Source organism: Galeopterus variegatus, unplaced genomic scaffold (genome assembly GCF_000696425.1).
Source record: "Galeopterus variegatus unplaced genomic scaffold, G_variegatus-3.0.2 Scaffold5656, whole genome shotgun sequence".
NCBI classification, from domain to species: domain Eukaryota; kingdom Metazoa; phylum Chordata; class Mammalia; order Dermoptera; family Cynocephalidae; genus Galeopterus; species Galeopterus variegatus.
Genome location: NW_007731767.1, coordinates 73,361 through 93,868, shown reverse-complemented (window position 1 = coordinate 93,868; position 20,508 = coordinate 73,361). Strand labels below are relative to the sequence as shown.

General features: G+C 55.5%; 2 protein-coding genes across 2 annotated transcripts; one reads left to right on the top strand and one right to left on the bottom strand.

The window, feature by feature from the left end:
* Window positions 1–351: 351 nt before the first annotated feature.
* MIEN1 (migration and invasion enhancer 1) lies at window positions 352–1,776 on the bottom strand. Its single transcript, XM_008589790.1, has 4 exons — window positions 1,625–1,776; window positions 1,419–1,516; window positions 893–969; window positions 352–808 (listed from the first exon to the last, which is right to left on the bottom strand). Exons 1-4 carry the CDS (start codon window positions 1,711–1,713, stop codon window positions 725–727), a joined length of 348 nt encoding a protein of 115 aa, XP_008588012.1. The 5' UTR covers window positions 1,714–1,776; the 3' UTR covers window positions 352–724.
* Window positions 1,777–10,400: 8,624 nt separating this feature from the next.
* GRB7 (growth factor receptor-bound protein 7) lies at window positions 10,401–14,741 on the top strand. Its single transcript, XM_008589789.1, has 14 exons — window positions 10,401–10,552; window positions 10,660–10,810; window positions 10,989–11,145; window positions 11,245–11,366; window positions 11,469–11,546; window positions 11,801–11,938; window positions 12,316–12,426; window positions 12,659–12,757; window positions 13,040–13,120; window positions 13,227–13,343; window positions 13,533–13,593; window positions 13,726–13,813; window positions 13,917–14,010; window positions 14,234–14,741. The coding sequence occupies exons 1-14, from the start codon at window positions 10,401–10,403 to the stop codon at window positions 14,378–14,380; spliced, it is 1,596 nt and encodes a 531-aa protein (XP_008588011.1). The 3' UTR covers window positions 14,381–14,741.
* The last annotated feature ends 5,767 nt before the right edge of the window (window positions 14,742–20,508 follow it).

Below are 20,508 nucleotides of genomic sequence, written 5' to 3'. Positions count from 1 at the left end.
CCCTGGCTTTTGGGTAGGGGGATAGGGAAGTTGGGATTTTGATCTGAGCGCCCTTTGACATCCTGATCATTCTTGCTTAGAACAAATTAATACCTAAGGCCACCCAACAGAATGGTCTAATCTCCTCCCTTTGGGTAAGGGGAGTGGGGGGAAGGGATGGGGTAAAGAAGAGGCAGTGTTTGCTGTGTGACTCATTTTCCTTACCTTGGCTGTGGGGGGGAGCTCACTGAATTAAGAGGTAGCTGTCCGGAAAAAGCCCACCTACCCAGCACAGCCACCCTAGTGGTACAAAGACTGGGCTGATCTCTGTGCCCCCCACACGCCCAGACTGGACATAAAAACACACACTAATTGGTGCAACCGTTTGTAGTGCCACTTTATTGCCAATAGCTGACACTGCCCAGGACTAGGGGAGAATAAATTAGATCTACTGTGGCATCTCACGGGTATTGCCAAGCTGGGAGGGGACTGGGCTCTTATGGGCTCTGATCCTAGGCAGGGGGTATAAGGTGGCTGTGGAAAGTCCATGGAGAGCACCTCTCTCCTACTTCCACAGCCTACAGAAGCTTCTACTCCCTCCTTGTACCCAAACGGGCAAAGTGGAAGCCAGGGTCTCTTAGCTACCAGGAGCTGAGGAGAAAGAGGCAGGGGAAGCTCCCAGCAGGACCAAAGGGGAGACCAAGGCTTGGACCCCAGAACAGCAGGAACCCGGGTTCCTGTGCAGTCACAGGATGACACAGGGAGGACGGCTGTTGGTGATCTTTTCTAGAGGTTCTCCGTTACTGGCTCTTCGGATGGCCTCAATGAGCTAGAGGGCAGAGATGTGGAATGGGATGACGGCACTGTTGGGGTAGGGTGACCCAGGGGTCCTCCCAGCACTGCAAATACTCACATCTTTCTCATAAGGAAAGCCCCCATTCTCCAGCTTGGAGAACACCAGCTGTCCATTGATTTCGATCTCAAAGGCTCCTGGTATGAAATAACAAATGAAGAAATGATATACTGAGAACAGAGGCAGAAGTCAGGGGACATCCTGCAAAAAGGGCCCTCCACAGTCACTTAACAGGTTCCTTGATGTCCCCCAGCAGCCCCATTAGAGACTCATTTGAAACTCAAGTCATTCCCCAACCATAGGTCAGCTCAAAAGAACCTAAGGGAGGCCTCACCTGTGTGTCCCTCCATCACTCGAAGGGCTCCCTCCCACCAACCCTACGCTATTGCCGTCTAACCGGTTTTTCCCTACAGGCCTCCTCTGTGACCCCCTCACCCACGGAAAGGGACTCATGTTGGCTGGACATTTTACTATGTGCCAGACACCGTTGGGCACTTTAGATACAGCAGCCAGCGTCAGAGGTAGAGAGTGGTAGAGCTGGGATTTAGAACACACACTGACTCAGCAGGTGTTCTGCGGGTCTCACCGGTGCCCCCCAGGCGCGACTCGATCTCGATGCCGGGATACTGCTCCTTCACGGCACTCGCCAGCTCCAGGTAGGTCGCCTCGAAGCCGCAGGGTTCACTAGGGAGAGGAGACCTGGGGTGGGCCGGGGCTTCGAGGGAGGGGCCTCCCGTGGGCCCACCCCCGTCTGGCCCGGGGCGCGGGGGGCTTCCCGTCGGAGCCGCTCACCAGTACTCCACCACTATGCGGACGCCGCTGCCCGGCTCGACCTCCCCGGGAGGGGGCGCTACGGACATCGGCCCCGACTCCCCGCTCATTGCGGCCCGCTCCGCTCGGGCGGCTGCTTCCGGGTGTGACGCGCCGCCAAGGGCACGTGACGGGGCGGGGCCGCGCCTTGCGTCTGGGCGCCCCCTGCCGGCCGCGGCTACTGCTACGTTTTGAGCCTGTACCGCAGCTCGTGAGCTTGCGTCCTGGGACGGGGCCGGGCGGACCGGTCCAGACCACCTTCCCAGGCCCGGGTTCCAAGAGCACAGGGCTTACCGCGCGCCTGGCGTCCGCCGGATTACGTGGCTTGATTTAGTCTAATGAGATATACTAGGACTGGCCGGTTAGCTCAGGTGGTTAGAGCACAGTCTTCCGACCTCAGGTCACAGGTTCGGATCCCCGTATCGCCAGGCTGCAAAAAAGAATACACCACAGACCACAAAGCGCCTTCCAGTTTACAAAGGAAGAAAAAGTGGTGGGGCAAGCAAAGCAGTCTGGGAATGGGGACTGATAGTATATAATAATTATGGATTCTCGCCAACATGCTGATGGCATTCTAAACCACCCCATAGTTACACACCCAAATGCTCTTAACTGTGCCTTTCCAATCTTCTGCTACTCCCTCTTTTCTGCCCTCAATAAGACTTAGACTGGGGGATGGGGGTAACACGGGTCTGTGCACCCATCCCTTGCACCTAGTTCCTGCACTTTCCGTCTCATTCCAGCCCTCTGGAGGCTGCCTAGGTCCCCGCTGCCCCCCTGGAGGACCACTATGGTATCCTAATAGGTCGTCCACTCCAGTGTCCCTTTAAACTGTTCATTTCTTAAAAATTCAGTGATTTGTAGAGTTGTGCAACCATCACCACAATCCAGTTAGAGAACATTTCCATCAACCTGATAAGCTCCCTCCTGCCTGTTTGCAGCCCATCCAGCTCCAAACACCAGCCCCAGGCAACCACTGACCTGCTCTCTGTCTCTCCAAATTTGCCTTTTCTGGACATTCCATATAAATGGAATCACACAATATGTGGTGTTTTGGTTCTGGTTCCTTTCACTCTGTATAATGTTTTTTGGGGGTTATCCATGCAGTAGCATGTACCAGTCGTCTGTTCCTTTAACTGCTGACTAGTATTCCATTGTATGCATATGCCACATTTTTTTTTTTCCTTTTTGTCTTTTTTTGTGTCTGGCAACAGGATCACAACCCTCGGTGCTGCGCCCGCCCCTCGCTCAGCCAGTGAGCGGGAACCAGTCTGTATGTGGGATCCGAACCCTCGGCGGGAGCACCACCGCGCTCCCAAGTGGCGCACCGGGCCGGCCCCATATGCCACATTTTAACGATTTGCCAGTTGGTGGACATTTGGGTTTCCGGTTTTTGTTTATTTTGAATAATGCTGCTATGAACATTCACGTAGGTGTCTTTGTATAGATGTGTGTTTTCATTTCTCTTGAGTAGATTCCTATGGGTGCAATTGCTGGGTTGTATGTTAAGTTTATTTTTAACTTTTTAAGAAAACTGCTGTGCCATTTTACATTCCCACCAGCAACATATGAGGATTTGTTTCTCCACATATTCACCAATGCTTGTTATCTGTCTGTTTGATTATAACCATCGTAGTGGGCGGTGAGGTGGTATATCATTGTGGTTTTAATTTGCATTTCTTTAATGACTAATGATATTGAGCATCTTTCATGTAGTTATTAGCCATTCATATGTATTACTTGAAGAAACATCTATTCAAATCTTTGCCCATTTTTAATTGAGTTGTTTTATTATTGATTTGTAAGATTTCTCCATATTTTAGATACAAAGTCCCTAATCTGATATATGATTTACAAGTATTTTCTCCTAGTTTTTCTTCTTAATGGTGTCTTTTGAAGTGCAAAAATTTAAAATTTTAGGGCTGGCCTGTGGCTCACTCAGGAGAGTGTGGTGCTGATAACACCAAGGCCACGGGTTTGGATCCCTATATAGGGATGGCCGGTTAGCTCACTGGGAGAGTGTGGTGCTGACAACACCAAGTCAAGTGTTAAGATCCCCTTACTGGTCCTCTTAAAAAAATTTTTTAAATTTTTTTTTTTATTCTTTTCTTTTTTTTTTTTTGTCTTTTTCCGTGTCCGGCAACGGATTGCAACCCTCAGTGTCGCCCCCGTACCGGACCGGGACCGGCAACGGGATCGCAACCCTCGGTGTTGCCCCCGTGCCTCGCTCAGCCAGTGAGCGGGAACCGGTCTGTATGTGGGATCCGAACCCTCGGCGGGAGCGCCTCCGCGCTTCTCAAGCGGCGCACTAGCGCAGTGCGCCACCGGGCCGGCCAAAATTTAAAATTTTGATGAAGTCTAATTTATCGTTTTTTTTCTTTTGTCAGTTGTGCTTTTGCTGTTCTCTGCCTAACCCTAGGCCAAAGAAGTTTTTCTTCCATGTTTTCTTCTAGAAGGTTTATAGTTTTAGCTTACATTTAAGTATATGATCTATTTTGAGTTCATTTTTGTGCACCATGTAAGGGAAGGATCTAAATTCATCTCTAGGCTTGTGGATATTCAATTGTCAAAGCACCATTTATCGAAAAGACTGGGCTGGCCAGTCTTGGGGAAGCGTGGTGCTGATAACATCAAAGTCAAGGGTTCAGATCCCCATACTGGCTAGCCACACACACACAAAAAAGTCTATCTTTTTTGCCCATCAAATTGTCTTGGCACCTTTGTCAAAAATCAATTGACCAGAAATATAATGGTTTATAGTTGGACTCTTGATTCTCTCCCATTTATCTATAAATGCATTCTTTTTTGTTTCCTTTTATATTTAAAAAATTCAGATATAATTTATACACAGTAAAATTCATCCTCTTGAGTGTACCCTCCTGTGAGTCCTAACAAATGCACACAGGTGTGTATCCACCACCAGAAATGGCTCCATTACCTCCCACAAGTTCCTGTGCCCCTACTGTCAACTGCTCTCCCTCCTCCCCAGCCCCACATCTGCTTTCTGTCATGATAGTTCTGCACCTCCAGTAAGTCATATAAATGGAATCCTATAGTATTCAGCCCTCCGAGACTGGCTTCTCTCTCCAATCTGTCCTTCAATATCAAGAGCGGTCTTTCCAAAATTTAAATTTGCCCACTCCTCTGTGCCTCTCCTTAAGCCCAGATAGACTCTGCAGGGTCTGACCTCTGCCCACTACTCTTGCCAGTCTGGACAAACAGGATGGATGCCTCTCCAACCTGGATTGCAGAATACCCACCTAAGGGCTTGTCAGTACCACACATTCCTGGGTTTCAGAGTCTGGGGAGGAGCCTCAGCATGTGTTTTTTACATAAGATTTGGAGATTTGGAGGTAGGTGGTCACAGGCCGTACTTTCAGAAGCACAGCTGCGTTTGAGCACACCTGTCCAGGTTTACCTGTGTGGCATCATCTCCTTGCTTTCTCCTCCACCCCACTCTGCCTCTGCACGCCACGTCCCCTCTTGCCAAGGTCCAATCCCAATCCCTCCCCACCCCAGCCAACTTCTCCTCTGCTCAGTTGTCACTTCCACAGAGAAGTCTTCCCTAACTCTGCGTGAGTCACTCTCCCAGCATGGTTGTCACCGTCGTTTCTTATTTGCGCGATTCTGGGCTGTATGAGGATGAGGGTGAGGTCTGTTTTTGTTGCTCACCACTGTATCCCCAGCACCACGCATGGGGCTGGCATATTGTGGGTACTTAGTTGAATAAATGAATGAGTAAATTGTCTACTCTGTCTTTGCACAAGCTGCTCGGTGGCCCAGGTGACCTTGCCCCTCCCCCTCCCCTTTGCTTGGCCTACTTATACTGGTTTTTCGAGGAAAACTCAGTTTGGAGAAAGTTGAAGCTGGAGCCACTCCTCTGTGTTTCCCCAGGGCAGGCCTCTTATCTCCCTATGGACTGTTTGTTTTCTAACTGTCACCCACATCAAGCTGGGAGGTGGCTGCTGCCTTTATCTTGGTCTCCCAGCCTTTGCGAGTGCTGAACGAGAGAGCTGAAGTGATTGCTCTAAGAGGAGTGTCCTGGTAGCCGGGCCAGAGCTTTGCCCGTGTGACCGTGGCTCCTTCCGCTGTGCGACCCTGCCTAACCCCTTAAAAGGGGAAGCTGAGACCCTGGACCTTGCTCAGAAGGGAGGGCATACCCTGGGTGCCTCTGAGGGGACAGGGCGCAGCCTGGGTGGCCAGACGGTGGCTGCAGGTCAAGGGGCAGGCCATGTTGCTGGACGCCCCTTTGGCTGGCTTCCCTCTTTCCAAAGTGCCCTTTGCCCCAGTGGGTGCGACGCAGAGCCGCGACAGGCCCCCTAGCTTGGCCAGTGAACTGACCCGGTTTGGGGAGGGGCGTAATGAAGAGTGGGCGGGGCCGCCCCCCTTACCTATCAGGCCCCCGTCCCTCCCTCCCAGGTCGTCAGGACTCTTCCCGATCTGCGCTCTCAAGCCTGTTCTGTTCGCCTCTGTTCCCCGCCTCTCCCCAGGCACCTGTACTCTCCGCCGGCACCTGCTGCCAGGCTAGGACGGGCGAAAACAATCCCAGTCGGCGTGGAGTGCCAGGGAGTCTCCGCCTCCTGTGCTTCCTGCTCCCCGCGCCGCCCCCGGCCCCGCCCCCACCTGCCCAAGGTAATTGTAGTTTCCTTGGGCCTGGAATCTGGACACACAGGGACCCCCCACCTTGCTGGACACCCTCCTAACACCTGTAGAGGGGCGGGAGTGCATTCGACGTCAAATCCTGGTATCTGGGATCCCTAGACAGAGCCAGACTTTGGACCCGGTGTCCTGCTGCTCCTGCTGGGACTCCTTCAGGTAAGGGGACCGAGATCGGTCTCAGACGACAACCTGCCCCTACCTCCAGCCACGTCAGGGCCCCAGGCTGTGCCCGTCTCTGGGCCAAGCTGGCTGGCTGCCCAGGTGGGAGGACAGGCGGCGGCCCGGCTCTCTCCCTCCCCTTCCCCCCTTGGTGATGTCAGGCCAGGGGCGGGGGCAAGTGGGGGGGACAGGTAGTTAAGGGCCTGGCGTCTCCCTGCCTAAACCGGTGGCCCCAGCCAGGTGTACCGACACCCAGGGTTCAGGTAAGGACCAAAGTGGGCCCTTCATCTTGGGGGGGGACGCACGGGCAGGCCTGGGGTCGGTAGGGACACACTGGACCTGCTGCTGTGCTGCTCTGGAGGCCGCTCCCTTGCTCTTCTCCTCCAGCCCCCGTGCCGCCCCCTCCTCCCCGTCCACCCTCAGTCTCCCCCTATTCTCGTTCCTGCCCTCCCCCACCCCCTCCTTCTCTCCCCGCGCCCTTCCCCCACCCCCAACACGCACACAGACCGGTGGCCGGGATAGGAAGGGCGATCTCGGAGTCTCTGCTCCGGGAGCCTCGGCTTTCCCGCTGAAACCGGCCCCTCCCCACACGTCCAGAAAGAGCCCCAGGTCCCGAGGGAGCTGCCCTCGCTCCCTTGCTCAGCTCCATCTTACTCCGCTTTGGGTTTCCCAAGATTCGCCGAAGACGGACGTGTCTAAGGGCGGGTGTGGGGGTGGAGGCACCCTCCAATTTGGAGGACAGGAGAGGAAAGGGATTCTCGAAATTGCTGAAGCTCTGTCTCCCCAGATTGTATGCTGGGCTCGGGAACACAGCGGCCTGCCCTCGGTTGGGAGATGGGCATGGGGTGGGCCACGGGGTCCCAGCCGGCTTCAGAATAAAGTGGGCGAGGAAGGCTACCGGGGTGGATGCTGAGGGGTCTTCAGTGAATGGGGCTGGGGGGGGAGGGAGGGAGGGAGAGAGAGAGAGAGTGTGTGTGTGTCTGTGTGTCTGTGTGTGTGTGGCGGGGGCAGGTGGTCTTGTCTGATGAGGCTGGGAAATACGAGAATGCACCTGTTGGCTAGGTGGAAGCCCCCCCCACCCCACTGTCCCCCAGGAAGGCCCCCAGTTGGTCTGCCTGTCCTGGACTCTGCTCTCCCCTCTCCTCCTAAAATCCTGCTGTGGGGGGACCTCCATGAAGGCAAGCAGCCTGTAATGATTAACCCCACAGACACTCGAGCATTCTTCCCAAATTGAACTTTAAAAGAGCTGCCCCCCCCTTCTCTCATTGGGTGTCTTTTCCTGAGTGAGGGAGTGGGCGGGACCTCAGTGTTCCGGGCCCTCCCTTCAACTCCGGCTCACCTAGGGGTTTCCCACCTCTTCACCTGGGCCCCGCACCCTAAGAGCTCCCTGAAGGTTACGCTCCCCTTCCCCCGCAGTAAGTCCTAATGGGGGCGGGCGTGGAGTCCTGGGCCATACCCCCAGCCCAGGTCTCGGCCCCTCCCCCACCCTGGCAAGCATCGAACATGGCCTTGTTTTCTGTTGGTGCTGAACACTGGCCCTGCCACCCGCCCTTTGTGCCAGCCAGGTGGGGCAAGATTCAGGAAGTAAACAAGGAGGTGGAGAGGGCGGGAGCGAGGGTGGGGCTGGAGCCTTGGGGCAGGAGAGACAGTTGGGGAAGCCATGGCTTAGAGTTGTGCTGAGGGGACAAATTGATTTGGGGGGTCAGTTTCTCCAACAAAGGCTGTCCCAGGCCCAAGTGTGAAAGCTTCAACTCTCTTGGGTGGGGTGCTGCCCAGGCCTGCAGCTAGGACCCTGTTCTCTTCCCACCTCAACTCTGTGGTCCTGGCTGTCCCACTCCCCTCTAGCTTTGGGAGGGTCTGAGGGGCAGGGTGAAGGGAGCTGAAGGCCAGACCCCTGCCCGACCTCTGATGCCAGCCTCTGATCTGATTTGATTACTGCCCCCCTTCCAAACACTGCCGTCTGGGATTCTCCCACCCACTGTTGGTCTCTGACGTCAGGGAAGGTGTGGTCCCAGTCCTCCCTGAACTGAAGTGGCGGGGCAGTTTGCCAGGCGGTGAGATGGGGTAGGAGTGGGGCATTGTTTTGGTGTGGATGTGCTGGTCGGCTGATGTTGGGTGGTGAGTGTGGTTTGCTCTTCTGGGCAGGACCCTGAACCCCTCCCTGGCTCTCTCCAGGGCTTCTGCTCTGTCTGCCTTGGGTGTTTTTCTCACTCTGGCTCCAAAGTACCTCTCTGGCCAGGACACCGGGGACAGTATGTTAGGAGTAGCCTCCTCCCCCTGGGTGACTTGGATAAGTCCCCCAGGCCAGCTGCGTTCTGGGTGCTAGGGGCACCCAGCAGCAGAATGAGAGCCACAGGATAGGGGGCTCTGAGCCCCACTTTGGGTGGGTGGGGGGACACCACTGCAAGGTTGGCTTCACTCCAGGCAGGCCTCTGAATCCAGGCTGGTCGTTTCCTTTCTCCTTCCTGGGCCAGGGGGCTCAGGGCTATGTGGTGGCCTGGGACTGAGGGCGGGCAAATTGCAGGTACCACCTGGGTGGAGGTAGGCCAAGGGTGGGGAGGAGGAGGTGATGTCAGAGAAGCCTCAGGCCTGAGTCCTGCTTTTCCCCCATCCTGTTCCCTGCCCTGTGCCTCCCCCAGTCCTCTGAGGCTGAAGGTAGGTTGAGGAGTGGGGGGGGTGGAGGTCAGAGGCAGGGTTGTTTGTGTTTCTCCTAAGCCAGGAAGTTGTGCGGATGAGTCAAGGTTGAATGGAGAGCCCCAGGCAGTGCTGCCCTGCCCCATCCTGACTCACCTGTCCCCCCAGACCCCTCATGCCCTCGCTGAAGGGTCAGATGCCTGCTTCATCCTGGGGGGGTCAATCCCAGATGCACCAGGTGGCTTCACAGTACTGGCCCAGTATCCTAGAGAGCAGGCAGGGGTCTGGGATTGGTCAATTCTCCCCAGTTCTCCCAGGTCTCAGCACAGCCACAGGGGACTGCCTAGTTCCTGTGGAGGAGGGGCCAGCACTCCCCAGTGGGCATCTTTGCCTGCTCTCTCCTATCCTTACTCGTCCTGAGTGTCTGTGCAGCACCTGTGGGTGAGAAGACATGGGTAAGACTCTGGCCCTGCCTGGGGGCACCAGGTGCCCTCAGACCAGTGGGTGGATAAGACAGGTGCACAGTAATTGGTGCAGAGGCCCCAGCACAGTACTGAGAGGGAACTGTTCAGTCTGGATGTGGAAAATCCAGGAAAATCCAGAGGAGGTGGCTTCAGCATTGGGGCTTCAGGAAAGAATTGGGCAGGAGGAAGGGTCTGGGGAGGACACAAAATGTTTGGGGGATGCTAGGACAAGGGCCCCTCCCTCCAAAGCTGAGTCTGTCCTCCTGGTTCCTGTCTTTCCCCACTTCCTTCTCCCCTTCTGTGCATCACTCATCACTTGGGCAGGCATTGCCACAACAAGCTCTGGCAACAAAGTGCTGGAAAAACCTGGGGCAGAGCCCAGAGGAATGAGTACTCCATGCTTGGAGGCAGCGGGTGGCCCTTGGCCTGACACTGAGAGCTGAGCCCCAGACAGTCTGTGGATTGTGGAGTCTGTTGCTGCTGCCAGACTTGGGGGGGGGGTGTTATCTCTTCCTCCGAGCAACTGTGGGCTAACAGAAGAGCACTGGACTTGTGTCCAAACACCAGATTCCACTCCTCCCCAACTCACCTGTCACTGGGGGGAAGAATGCTTCCTTCTTAGGGACTCAGTGTCCCTTTTTGTAAAATGGGCTTCTTTCCCTATCCTTCCCTGAGGGTTCCAGGGAAACTCCGGTTGGAGGGGAGAAATGAGGTGTTGTGTGAACTCTGAGGGGCACCCTGACAGTTGAATGAGGTCAGGAGACCTGGTTCTCCAGGTCCCTCTCCCCAGGACAGGGGCACAGGAAAGGCTGCATTCAGCCCCTTTTTCTCCTGTAGATGTCATGGAGCTGGATCTGTCTCCACCTCATCTCAGCAGCTCCCCGGAAGACCTGTGCCCAACCCCCGGCACCCCTCCTGGGACTCCCCCGCCCCCTGATACCTCTCTGTCTGGGGAAGTGAAGAGGTCCCAGCCTCTGCCCATCCCAGCCGGCAGGTACAGTGGGGTGATGGGGCTGGGGAGGGGCTGGTGGGGGAAGGCCAGCACTGGATAATGCACACAAGCATTTCTCCCCTCCCTTCTTCTCTCTCCCCTCACCACAGGAAACTTCGAGAGGAGGAGCTGCGGGCAACCTCTCTGCCTTCCATCCCCAACCCCTTCCCTGAGCTCTGCAGTCCTCCTTCACAGACCCCCATTCTTGGGGGGCCCTCCAGTGCAAGGGGGCTACTCCCTAGAGATGCCAGCCGCCCCCATGTGAGTTGTCTGGCAAAAGGGAAGACGGATTTGGGGGTGCTCTGGGCCTGGAGTAGATATAGCTCCACTCCAGTGGAGGTGGGGGGATCTTGATTGGGGGTCCCTGAGGATACAGCAGCAGAGAAGAAGGAGAATCATCCTTTGCCCTCCTCAAGTCATCCACAATCCCTGGGCACAGGTGGTCAAGGTGTACAGTGAAGACGGGGCCTGCCGGTCAGTGGAGGTGGCCGTGGGCGCCACTGCTCGCTATGTGAGCGAGATGCTGGTGCAGCGAGCTCACGCCCTGAGTGACGAGAACTGGGGGCTGGTGGAGTGCCACCCCCACCTAGCGCTGGGTGAGTAGGGGTGCAGGGAGCTGCCTGAGCTGGGGGCAGGGCCTCGTCGGGAGGCGTGGCTAGTCTGCACTCACCCCTGCTCTTTGCCCTCGACTCCAGAGCGGGGTTTGGAGGATCACGAGTCCGTGGTGGAGGTGCAGGCCGCCTGGCCTGTGGGGGGAGACAGCCGCTTTGTCTTCCGGAAAAACTTCGCCAAGTACGAACTGTTCAAGAGCTCCCCGGTGAGTGTGTGTGGGGGGTGGGGTTGGGGGTCTGGGTGCTGGGACACCTTGATCCCCAACCTAGACCCTTGAGCCTTGATCCCGACCCCTTTCTCCCCCCAGCACTCCCTGTTCCCAGAAAAGATGGTCTCCAGCTGCCTCGATGGACACACAGGCATATCCCATGAAGACCTCATTCAGGTGAGGGGACCCGCCCCCACTCACTGCATATTCATGACTCCCCAGAATTGTGCGGTGCCTCCCCTCCATGGAGGAAAGAGCCCAGCTGTAGTCCATGTGTCTGTCAAGTCGTTTTCCCTGCCTGAGCATGGGTTTCTTCCTCTGTTAAATGGGGACAATAAATGCAGGTGGAGCCCCTCCTTGTGAAGGCCTGAGGGTGGGGTGGGGGTGGAGGTCAGGCCTCTCATCCTCCTCCCTCTCTCCTCTGGCCTCAGAACTTTCTGAATGCAGGCAGCTTCCCCGAGATCCAGGGCTTCCTGCAGCTGCGGGGGTCAGGACGCAAGCTTTGGAAACGCTTCTTCTGCTTCCTGCGACGGTCTGGCCTCTATTACTCCACCAAGGGCACCTCCAAGGTGAGGTCTGGAGGGTGCCAGCCCCAGCCTCCGGGGTACCCCATCTCTGGTCCTAGGAGCTGCACCTTCCCTGTTGGAACCCCTGCCCTTGGGTCCTGGGACCCTCAGCTGCTCCTCTCCCTCCTTCCCCCCAAGGCTGGCTGCCTACAGTTTACTGCCCCTCCCCTGCCCCTGCCCATCTCACCTACACCAGGAGGTACCACAGAAAAGGCAGGTGACCTGAGTCCCAGTCAGAAGGCTCTACTTCTATCTGCTGTGTGACCTTGGGTACTTCCCTGTCCCTCTCTGGTCCTAAAATCTCCCCACCTGGCTTAGGAGGGCAGTAATAGAGGAATAGGGTCTGCTTTTACCAAGTCCTGCTCACTTGTGCTGCTTAGGATCCGAGGCACCTGCAGTATGTGGCAGATGTGAACGAGTCCAACGTGTACATGGTGACCCAGGGCCGCAAGCTCTACGGGATGCCCACGGACTTTGGCTTCTGTGTCAAGGTGAAGACCCTGGCCTGGACTGGCCTTGGGGGAGCGGAAGCTGCTCAGGCCCCAGGATCCTGACTGGGGCTTCTGAGCTTCATCTTGGACACATCTTGGACACTCACACTCTTCTCCCAACACCCTGCACTGCTGGGGAGACTCCTTGGGTCCTGCCCTGCCCCGTGGAGATTAGGGATACACATCTGGTCCTACAGGCAGATGTGGGACCAGCCAATTTCCTCTCCCCCAGCCCAACAAGCTTCGGAATGGCCACAAGGGGCTTCGTGTCTTCTGCTGTGAGGACGAGCGGAGCCGCACCTGCTGGCTGGCCGCCTTCCGTCTCTTCAAGGTGAGGCCCTGGGAGGGGCATGAGGAGCTGGCCCTGCCCGAGGCTATCCCCAGCACGAGAGAAGACAAATTCTGCCCTGAGGAAATCTCTGGAATGAGGAGGGCATCACAGCCTTGCTCTCTGAGAATCCCTGGTCCAAAGCTGGAGTCCAGCTGTGGCTTCAGGAAGCTCCTGTTGAAAGGCAAAAACACAGCCCTGCTCTTAGCGAGTCCTGGTCTGAGCGGGTGTTACAGCCCAGCCCCCAGGACCTCCTGACCTCAGGCTCTCTTTCTCCCTCTCCAGTATGGGATGCAGCTGTATAAGAATTATCAGCAGGCACAGTCTCACCAGCTGCGCCCATCCTGTTTGGGTTCCCCGCCCTTGGTGAGTGTGCATAGGGGCATGAGGTGGGGGTGGACACCCAGGCCCTGTCCCAGGCATACCTGGGCACTGTTCTGACCCCTCCCTCCCCATTGCATCCTATCCCTAGAGAAGTGTCTCAGATAATACCCTGGTGGCCATGGACTTCTCCGGCCATGCTGGACGTGTCATTGAGAACCCCCGGGAAGCTCTGAGTGCAGCCCTGGAGGAGGCCCAGGCCTGGAGGGTGAGAGGCCTGCAGCCATCTGCGTGTCTGTGCTGGGGACCTACTCTCCATATGGGTTTCCATGGAGCAGAGGGAGGAAGGGTGGGGAGGGGAGGCCTCTCAGCTGGGGAAAGGGGTCTACATTCTAGAGGTTCTGGGTATTACTTATGACCAGGCCCTGACTCCCCTGTGTCCCCCATCACTCTGCAGAAGAAGACAAACCACCGCCTCAGCCTGCCCACCCCATGCTCAGGCACAAGTCTCAGTGCAGGTGGGTGATGGCCCAGAGTCCCCAGGGGTGGGTTGCCCTGGCTTCTCTGAGCACTCCCAGCCAGGGGGGGTAGGAGGGTAGAATGGGGGCCTCCTCCCCAGAGTGACTGCCCATTTGCTTCCCTCCCCCCAGCCATCCACCGCACCCAGCCCTGGTTCCATGGACGCATTTCCCGTGAGGAGAGCCAGCGGCTCATCAGACAGCAGGGCCTGGTGGACGGGTAAGGGGCAGGGCTGGGCAGGGCAGCAGACCCAGGGATGAGAGAGCCAGGGTCAAGGCAGCAGCCATGTCTCCTCGGGTAATGTTACCCTGTCTCCCGGCAGCCTGTTCCTGGTCCGGGAGAGTCAGCGGAACCCACAGGGCTTTGTCCTCTCTTTGTGCCATCTGCAGAAGGTCAAGCATTATCTCATCCTGCCTGTGAGTAATCCCTGCCTTCCCCAAGAGTCCCAGGATTACCTGCAACAGAGACACAGGGCTCCCAGCAACCCGTCCTCCCCAACAGTCCCCTTGGGAACTCCCTTCCCCCAGTGTGTCTCCTTTCTCCCTGTGCAAGAAATGGGGACTTCAGCTCTGGCCTGGGGGGGGGCTCTTCAAGCCTCGTGCCCCTCCCTGACCTTCCATCCCCTTTGGCCATCCCTAGAGTGAGGAGGAGGGCCGCCTTTACTTCAGCATGGATGATGGACAGACCCGCTTCACCGACCTGCTGCAGCTCGTGGAGTTTCACCAGCTGAACCGCGGCATCCTGCCCTGCTTGCTGCGCCACTGCTGTACCCGCGTGGCCCTTTGACTGCCACCCAAGCCACACGAGTCTCAGCCTGGCATTGGACTGCCCCCTGCCCCCTCTGCTCATCGAGAGGACTCATAGGATACAGAAGGTGGCAACAGGATGACGAGTCATTGGAGGGCTCCCCAAGTCCAGTTTTCTCCTCTGCTCCTTTGCCTCCCTCAGGCAGAAAATGCCCCTCACCCAGTCCACCTTCGACTCCTCTCCACAGAGCTCCTGGCGCACTGCTCTGGGGCAGGGCATTGTGGGAGAAATGGGGACAGCCCAGATGGTCTTATGCCCCACACTTTGTACATACTGAGAGACCAGTTGATCTGCTTTGTTTTATACTAGTGACAATAAAGATTATTTTTTGATACAGAGATTGAGTTCTATCTGGCAAGACCTGGCTAGCTGGTATCGGGAAGTGGACCGAGGCCCTGATGAATGTGTCAGATGGGTTGAGGCCACGTCCTGGCCAGCCTGGATATTTCTTGAGGGCAGGGGTAGTCTTGGTCATCTGAGAGTTTCCAGTGCCCAGGGAGCCTGGCACATACTGGATGCCCAATAATCGCCAGTTAAATGAATGAATGGGCAACAAGGACTGACATCTAGGTGAGGTTTCCTGACAGGGCCTAAACTATAGAGGCAACTCCAATAGCACCTGGGAGTCGGAGATGAGGTCGACAGCACCCTGGTCCTCAGCAAGTCCTGGGCTGGCTGGTCGGACAGTGAGCCCCAGCAGACACACACTGGTGAGCATTCACCTCCATGACGAAGATACAGAAGAGTTCCATTACCGCCCATAAATCCCTGTGCCCCCTACTGTCAACCCCTCTCCCCTCTCCAACCCCAGATCTGCTTTCCGTTCTTACAGTTACACCCCTTCCAGAAAGACGTATAAATGGAATCCTACAGTGCTCAGCCCTCAACTTTCTGTTGCATCCTTCAACATCCAGAGCGATCCTTCCAAGACATAAATTTGCCCCGTCTCCTGTGCTTCCACTTAAGCCCAGTTAGACCTTGCAGGGTCTGGCCTCTGCCCACTGTTCAGCCCGTCTACATGTTGGTCTGAAAGCCTCACTGTTTGAACTCTTTCCTGATGGGAACTTCATAATAAGTTCCTTCATAGTCATAATCAGATCGGCGTCACCCGAACCTGCTGCTCACGTCACAGAGAGATAGACCCTCCCTCCAGACACATGAACCCCATTATTTTTGCCAAAAATCAAACGTGAATCTGATCTCTTGGATCCAACTACTAATTTACCAGAAATACAAGGAAGAGAGGAACCTGTGAAATGACACATGGGAATACAATTAGCAAAATCCAGACTGGGAAACTCTACAGAACAGATAACCCAGTTTCTCTTCAACCTCAACAAAATTACAAGAAAAGAAAAGATGGGGAATCTCTAGATTTCAAGAAATTTAGACATATATCAACCAAATGTGATGTGCTGACCCTATTTGATTCAAATCCAAACTAACTGTAAAAATCATTTATGAGCAATTGGGGGAAATTTGAACTCTTGATGAGATGTTTGATGATATTAAGAAATTATGGTTAAATTTTTAAGGTGTGATAATGGTATTGTGGTTACGCCTTTTTTTTTTTTTTTTTTTAGTATTTAAGAGATTCATTCTGAAGTATTTATAGGTGAAATGACATGATGTCTCAGCTTTGTTTTAAAAATCTAGAGGTTAAGGGAGAGGGTGTGGGTATAGTCACAGGTTGGCTATGAGTTGATATCAGTTGAAGCTGGGAGCTAGATGTACGGGGATTTGTTAAATGATCTTCTCTACTTTTGTATATGCTTAAAAATTACATACTATATACATTTTTAATTTTTAAAAAATTTTTAATCTTTATTTATTTATTTTTTTTAAAGATGACTGGTAAGGGGATCTTAACCCTTGACTTGGTGAGGTCAGCACCACACTCTCCCAAGTGAGCCACGGGCTGGCCCCTACTATATGTATTTTTTATTTTTTATTTTATTTTATTTTATTTTATTTTTTTTCCTTTTTGTCTTTTTTACTGACCGGTAACGGGATCGCAACCCTCGGTGTTGCGCCCGCACCGCGCTCAACCAGTGAGCGGGAACCGGTCTCCACATGGGATCCGAACCTTCGCTCCCAGGTGGCGCACTCTCCAGTACGCCACCGGGCCGGTCCTATATGTATTTTTTAAATGAAGAGTCTCTCCCAAAATCCTTGAGACTGGTTGGGCACAAGGTGGTGGGATCCCCTTTTGCAGGTGAGGAAGGTATCAGCTCAGTGAGGAGCCCTGCCCCAAATCGAGTCAGGATTTCAACCCAGGTCTGAGTATCAAGTCTGGGCACGTCCTGCTACCCTGTCCTGCTGACTTCCAGGTGGAATTCTGAAGCAGCAGTGGTAGCAATATTGGCCTGTAGGGAGGTCCCCCCTCGGAGAGCCCCTTCCTTCTCTGTAGCCTGGTCTCTGGCCAGGAGGGTTGTCCTAAGGTGACCTTGAGAAGGTCCAGCCCCCACAACTAGCCCCTGGGTGAGGCTTGGCAGCCCCAGCAGCCACTCGTGACCAAGGAACCCCCATCATTGGCTAATCCCATGCTGGGGAACTTGGAGCCAGGCCTGGCAGACAGAGGTGGGCAGAGAAGCCTCATCTGTACTCCAGCCTGGAATCTGCTGGGGTTCTACGCTGCAGAACTTACTGCAAACCAGGTGCAGAAAGAGTGGCAGATTTTGATTCATTTTAGCAGGACTTGAGGCAGCAACCAGTGCAACCTGCCGCCTGCCACCTGCCGTGGTTCCCAGAAACAACCTCACCACTGGTTGCTCCTCAGGCATTAGACTGGCTGGTGCTGGTTGTGTGGCTGGCCACGGATTCCCAGGGCCACATCAGAGGTGTGGGTGCCAGGGTTCCAGGCTGCAGTAAGAGTAAAGGGGTCAGGATGAGTCACCTTTTAAGCATGTCCAGGGGTTCATGTTGCACAAAAGGAGAATACTGTCCCCTCGCAGCACAGCCCAAAGCACTCGGCAGGGGACAAAGCCCATCTATGTCAATCAGCTAATTGGAGTCTCTGTCAGACAGATATCCTCCTTATTTTATAAATGGGAAACTAAGGCTCAAAGAAAGAAAGTGACGCACCTGGAGTCACAAAAGGAGTTAGGGACAGAGGCCAAACTGAGCCCAGATTGCAGGTGGTGGAATGCAGCCCTTCCCCGCCCTGCCCTTTGTTCTCTGCCCTCTCCCTTCTCAGTGCTAGCCACTGTGAGGGACCTGGCTGCTGGGATCCCTTACAGGTGGTGGCACTTGGCCCTGAGCTGGATACTGCAGAACAGCAGCTAGACATCCTTGGCGAGTGTGCTGAGAGTGTGGGGGACAGGGGTCCCTCAGGGCCAGCTCACAGAGAGACCCTGGACATGATTCCCCAGTTCTGAGGATGTGGGAAGGCAGCTGCTCTACCTCCAAAGAGACTGCAGCATGACCTACAGAGGCCAGACAGCAGAAGGGACTGCCAAGGACAGCCGCAGTGCTGGATAGTGGAGGTTTGTGGTTCTGAGGAAATTTGGGCTGGTGGAAGGGAAGCAGGGGCTTCTCTGGTGGAGAACGTAGGGGCTGGGGCCTCAGATACTGTCATTTCAAAATGAACTTATTGGGGTTTTTTTTTTTAAAGATGACCGGTAAGGGGATCTTAACCCTTGACTTGGTGTTGTCAGCACCACGCTCACCCAGTGAGCAACCGGCCATCCCTATATGGGATCCGAACCCGGGGCCTTGGTGTTATCAGCACCACACTCTCCCGAGTGAGCCACAGGCCGGCCCTAACTTATTGGGTTTGATTACAAAAATTATACGTGCTTACTAAAGAACATTTCAAAAATCAGAAGACGACTTTGGAAAAAATGGAAATTCCCCACAATCTCCCAATGCTGAAGAGGATGCAGGCATTGAGAGGGTGATGAGGGCCCCCATCCAGGGAGTTGGCCCTAAGTGGCCTGCAGTGCGTCACAGACACCAACTCCCCTGGTGAATGTGGCCGCTGTGAGCCCAGCACTGGGGCCAACTTTCTAGACTCTGGAAATGGGCGTGGACATGATTCCAGGGAGCCACCTCCATGGGTGGTGCATCCATAAAAGCTCTGGCCAGTTCAGGTTCTCCCTGCTCCCTGGACATCCCATCCCATTCAATGGAATCTATGCAGTATCTAAGTTCACAGGTGGAGGGCCTTCTGGCACAGGCCCAAGGGTTCACAGCAGGCCAGTGACCCTGCCTGGCTCCTTCCTCAGGCCCCAGTGCCAGACACCCTGAGGAAGGGTGGAGACAGAAAGATGGGACACAGCCAGGGGAGCCCAAGTCCACCTGGAAGGATCCTTTCTTCCAAACTATCTACATAAGCAGTTTTTTAACTGCTTTGCAGAGTTCAAGGTTCCAGCAGAGGCTTGGGGGTAGGGGGGTGGGGGGAAGCATTGCCTTTATATCTGGGAGTTCAGTCTTATGGTGTATGTGGAAAAAAGGCTTCCACTATTGAAACACTGGTGTGTTCCAAAAGACAGGAAAGGGGGCCTGGAGAAGTCAGGGGTTGGTCCAACTTGCACAGTGGTGGGGTTCTGGGGCAGAGACTGCTTTCCTGTCCTGTCCTATTGGCAGGACCTCAGCTCTGGGGCTTGACAGGGGGTATGCAGTGGCAGCTTAGGGCAGAGGACTCTGAGCTTCCAGCTCAGGTGGGAAGTTGGGAGGGGAGGGAAGAGAGGGAACTGGATCTTGGGAGAACTGGATGTTACTGACTGGACTCCAGACCCTCACTTGAGTGGGCGATCCTCATGGCTGAGGCTGGTCCCCAGGTGTCCTCCAGGATCTCCATACAGGAAAGTGGTGTTGGGAAATGGGGGTACTATCTGGGCTGAGTAGGGTTGTGTTCCATCAGACCCTAATGGGGCCTGAAGTTCAATCCCATGTGGGTTAAGCTATAATGGTGTCTCGCAGGACTATAATGGTGTCTCGCAGGACTGTGTCTACCCCAAGAAAGGGGCAAGTTTTTCTTTGCTGGGCGCCTGGGGGGTTGTTGAGCTGGAGCTGCATCTTTGTGGGAAGCAGTTTGTTTTTACTTGGATTGGGTTTATCTTGGGGTGGTTTTGGGGAGACTGAGGGAGATTGGGAGGCCAAAGCCAACCCTGTAGGGCCACCAAGTGGATCCCCTTAGGGTCTCAGTAGTGGAACTGGGCCCTGTGACCTTGGAGTTCAAGGGGAAGCTGTATGCAGGGATGGAATGGGCCACCTGCACCCCCACACCTATGACCAACAGGCATGTTCATCCAAATTTACCTGCTCAATTCCCATGCCCTGAGTCAGATCCTCCAGGATACTTAGAAGGGGCATTCCTAATGGCACTACCCCAATTTCCCAAAGGATTCCAGGGGATCTCTTTTCTCCCCAGCCTTGGCCCACCTTGGCCCTCTTACACCCATCAGTCCCAATACAGGATCCCCATCTTTGGGTACCCTCGTCCTAAGCTGAGTCCTCCTCTTTCCCGCCCGAAATCTAAGGGATGAGCGTGGTGTTGGGGGGAGGTGGCTCAGTGAGTACCCAAGACCTGCCAGGCGAGGCTAGAGTAGAAGTGAGGATACACCCGGGGACCCATGCCCGCAGCCGTTGTGGGCATGTGCGCAGGGTGATCTGAGCCCGTCGCTCGCCCTCCAGCCCCCAACAACCCCGCCTGCACACGGATGCTGGCGCTGAGGGGTGCCAGGCTCCACAGAGCCACCTCTGGTCGTGGCACGCGCCTCGCGCTCCCCGGGGGGACGACACGCGGGCCTCGCCAGGGGCGCGCTTCGGGGCCCGGCGCTCCGTGAACTGGGCTCCGCGAGGTCGCGGGATATGCGCCGTCGGTCCTTGGGCCCGCGGGAAGGGGCTCGCGGGGCGTGTGGGCAAATGTGCCCTTCACTGCGCGTCGGTGTGCTGGGTGGGCGCCTCCCGACACCAGGCAGTGGAGGAGGTTGTGAGCGCCACATTCAAGCATCGCGGGGCGACCGGGCGCGAGGGCCAGGCGGGACCCGCGTGCGGAGCGGCGGCCTGGTCCTCCCACTCCCGGGGACCGCGCGTCTCCGCCTCCCGACGGCGCCCGAGCCGGCTCAGCCGCGCGGCTGCAGCGACACCTAGCGGCCGTCGCC

Excerpts from the sequence above, each read along its gene's own strand:
- MIEN1 (XM_008589790.1), bottom strand. The coding sequence starts at position 1,713 with ATGAGCGGGGAGTCGGGGCCGATGTCCGTAGCGCCCCCTCCCGGGGAG. Across the intron at positions 1,517-1,624 it reads CGCATAGTGGTGGAGTACTG|TGAACCCTGCGGCTTCGAGG; the intron begins GTGAGCGGCTCC and ends TCCTCTCCCTAG. Across the intron at positions 809-892 it reads GCTTTCCTTATGAGAAAGAT|CTCATTGAGGCCATCCGAAG; the intron begins GTGAGTATTTGC and ends TCTGCCCTCTAG.
- GRB7 (XM_008589789.1), top strand. The coding sequence starts at position 10,401 with ATGGAGCTGGATCTGTCTCCACCTCATCTCAGCAGCTCCCCGGAAGAC. Across the intron at positions 12,427-12,658 it reads ACTTTGGCTTCTGTGTCAAG|CCCAACAAGCTTCGGAATGG; the intron begins GTGAAGACCCTG and ends CCTCTCCCCCAG. Across the intron at positions 13,594-13,725 it reads AGGCACAAGTCTCAGTGCAG|CCATCCACCGCACCCAGCCC; the intron begins GTGGGTGATGGC and ends CCCTCCCCCCAG.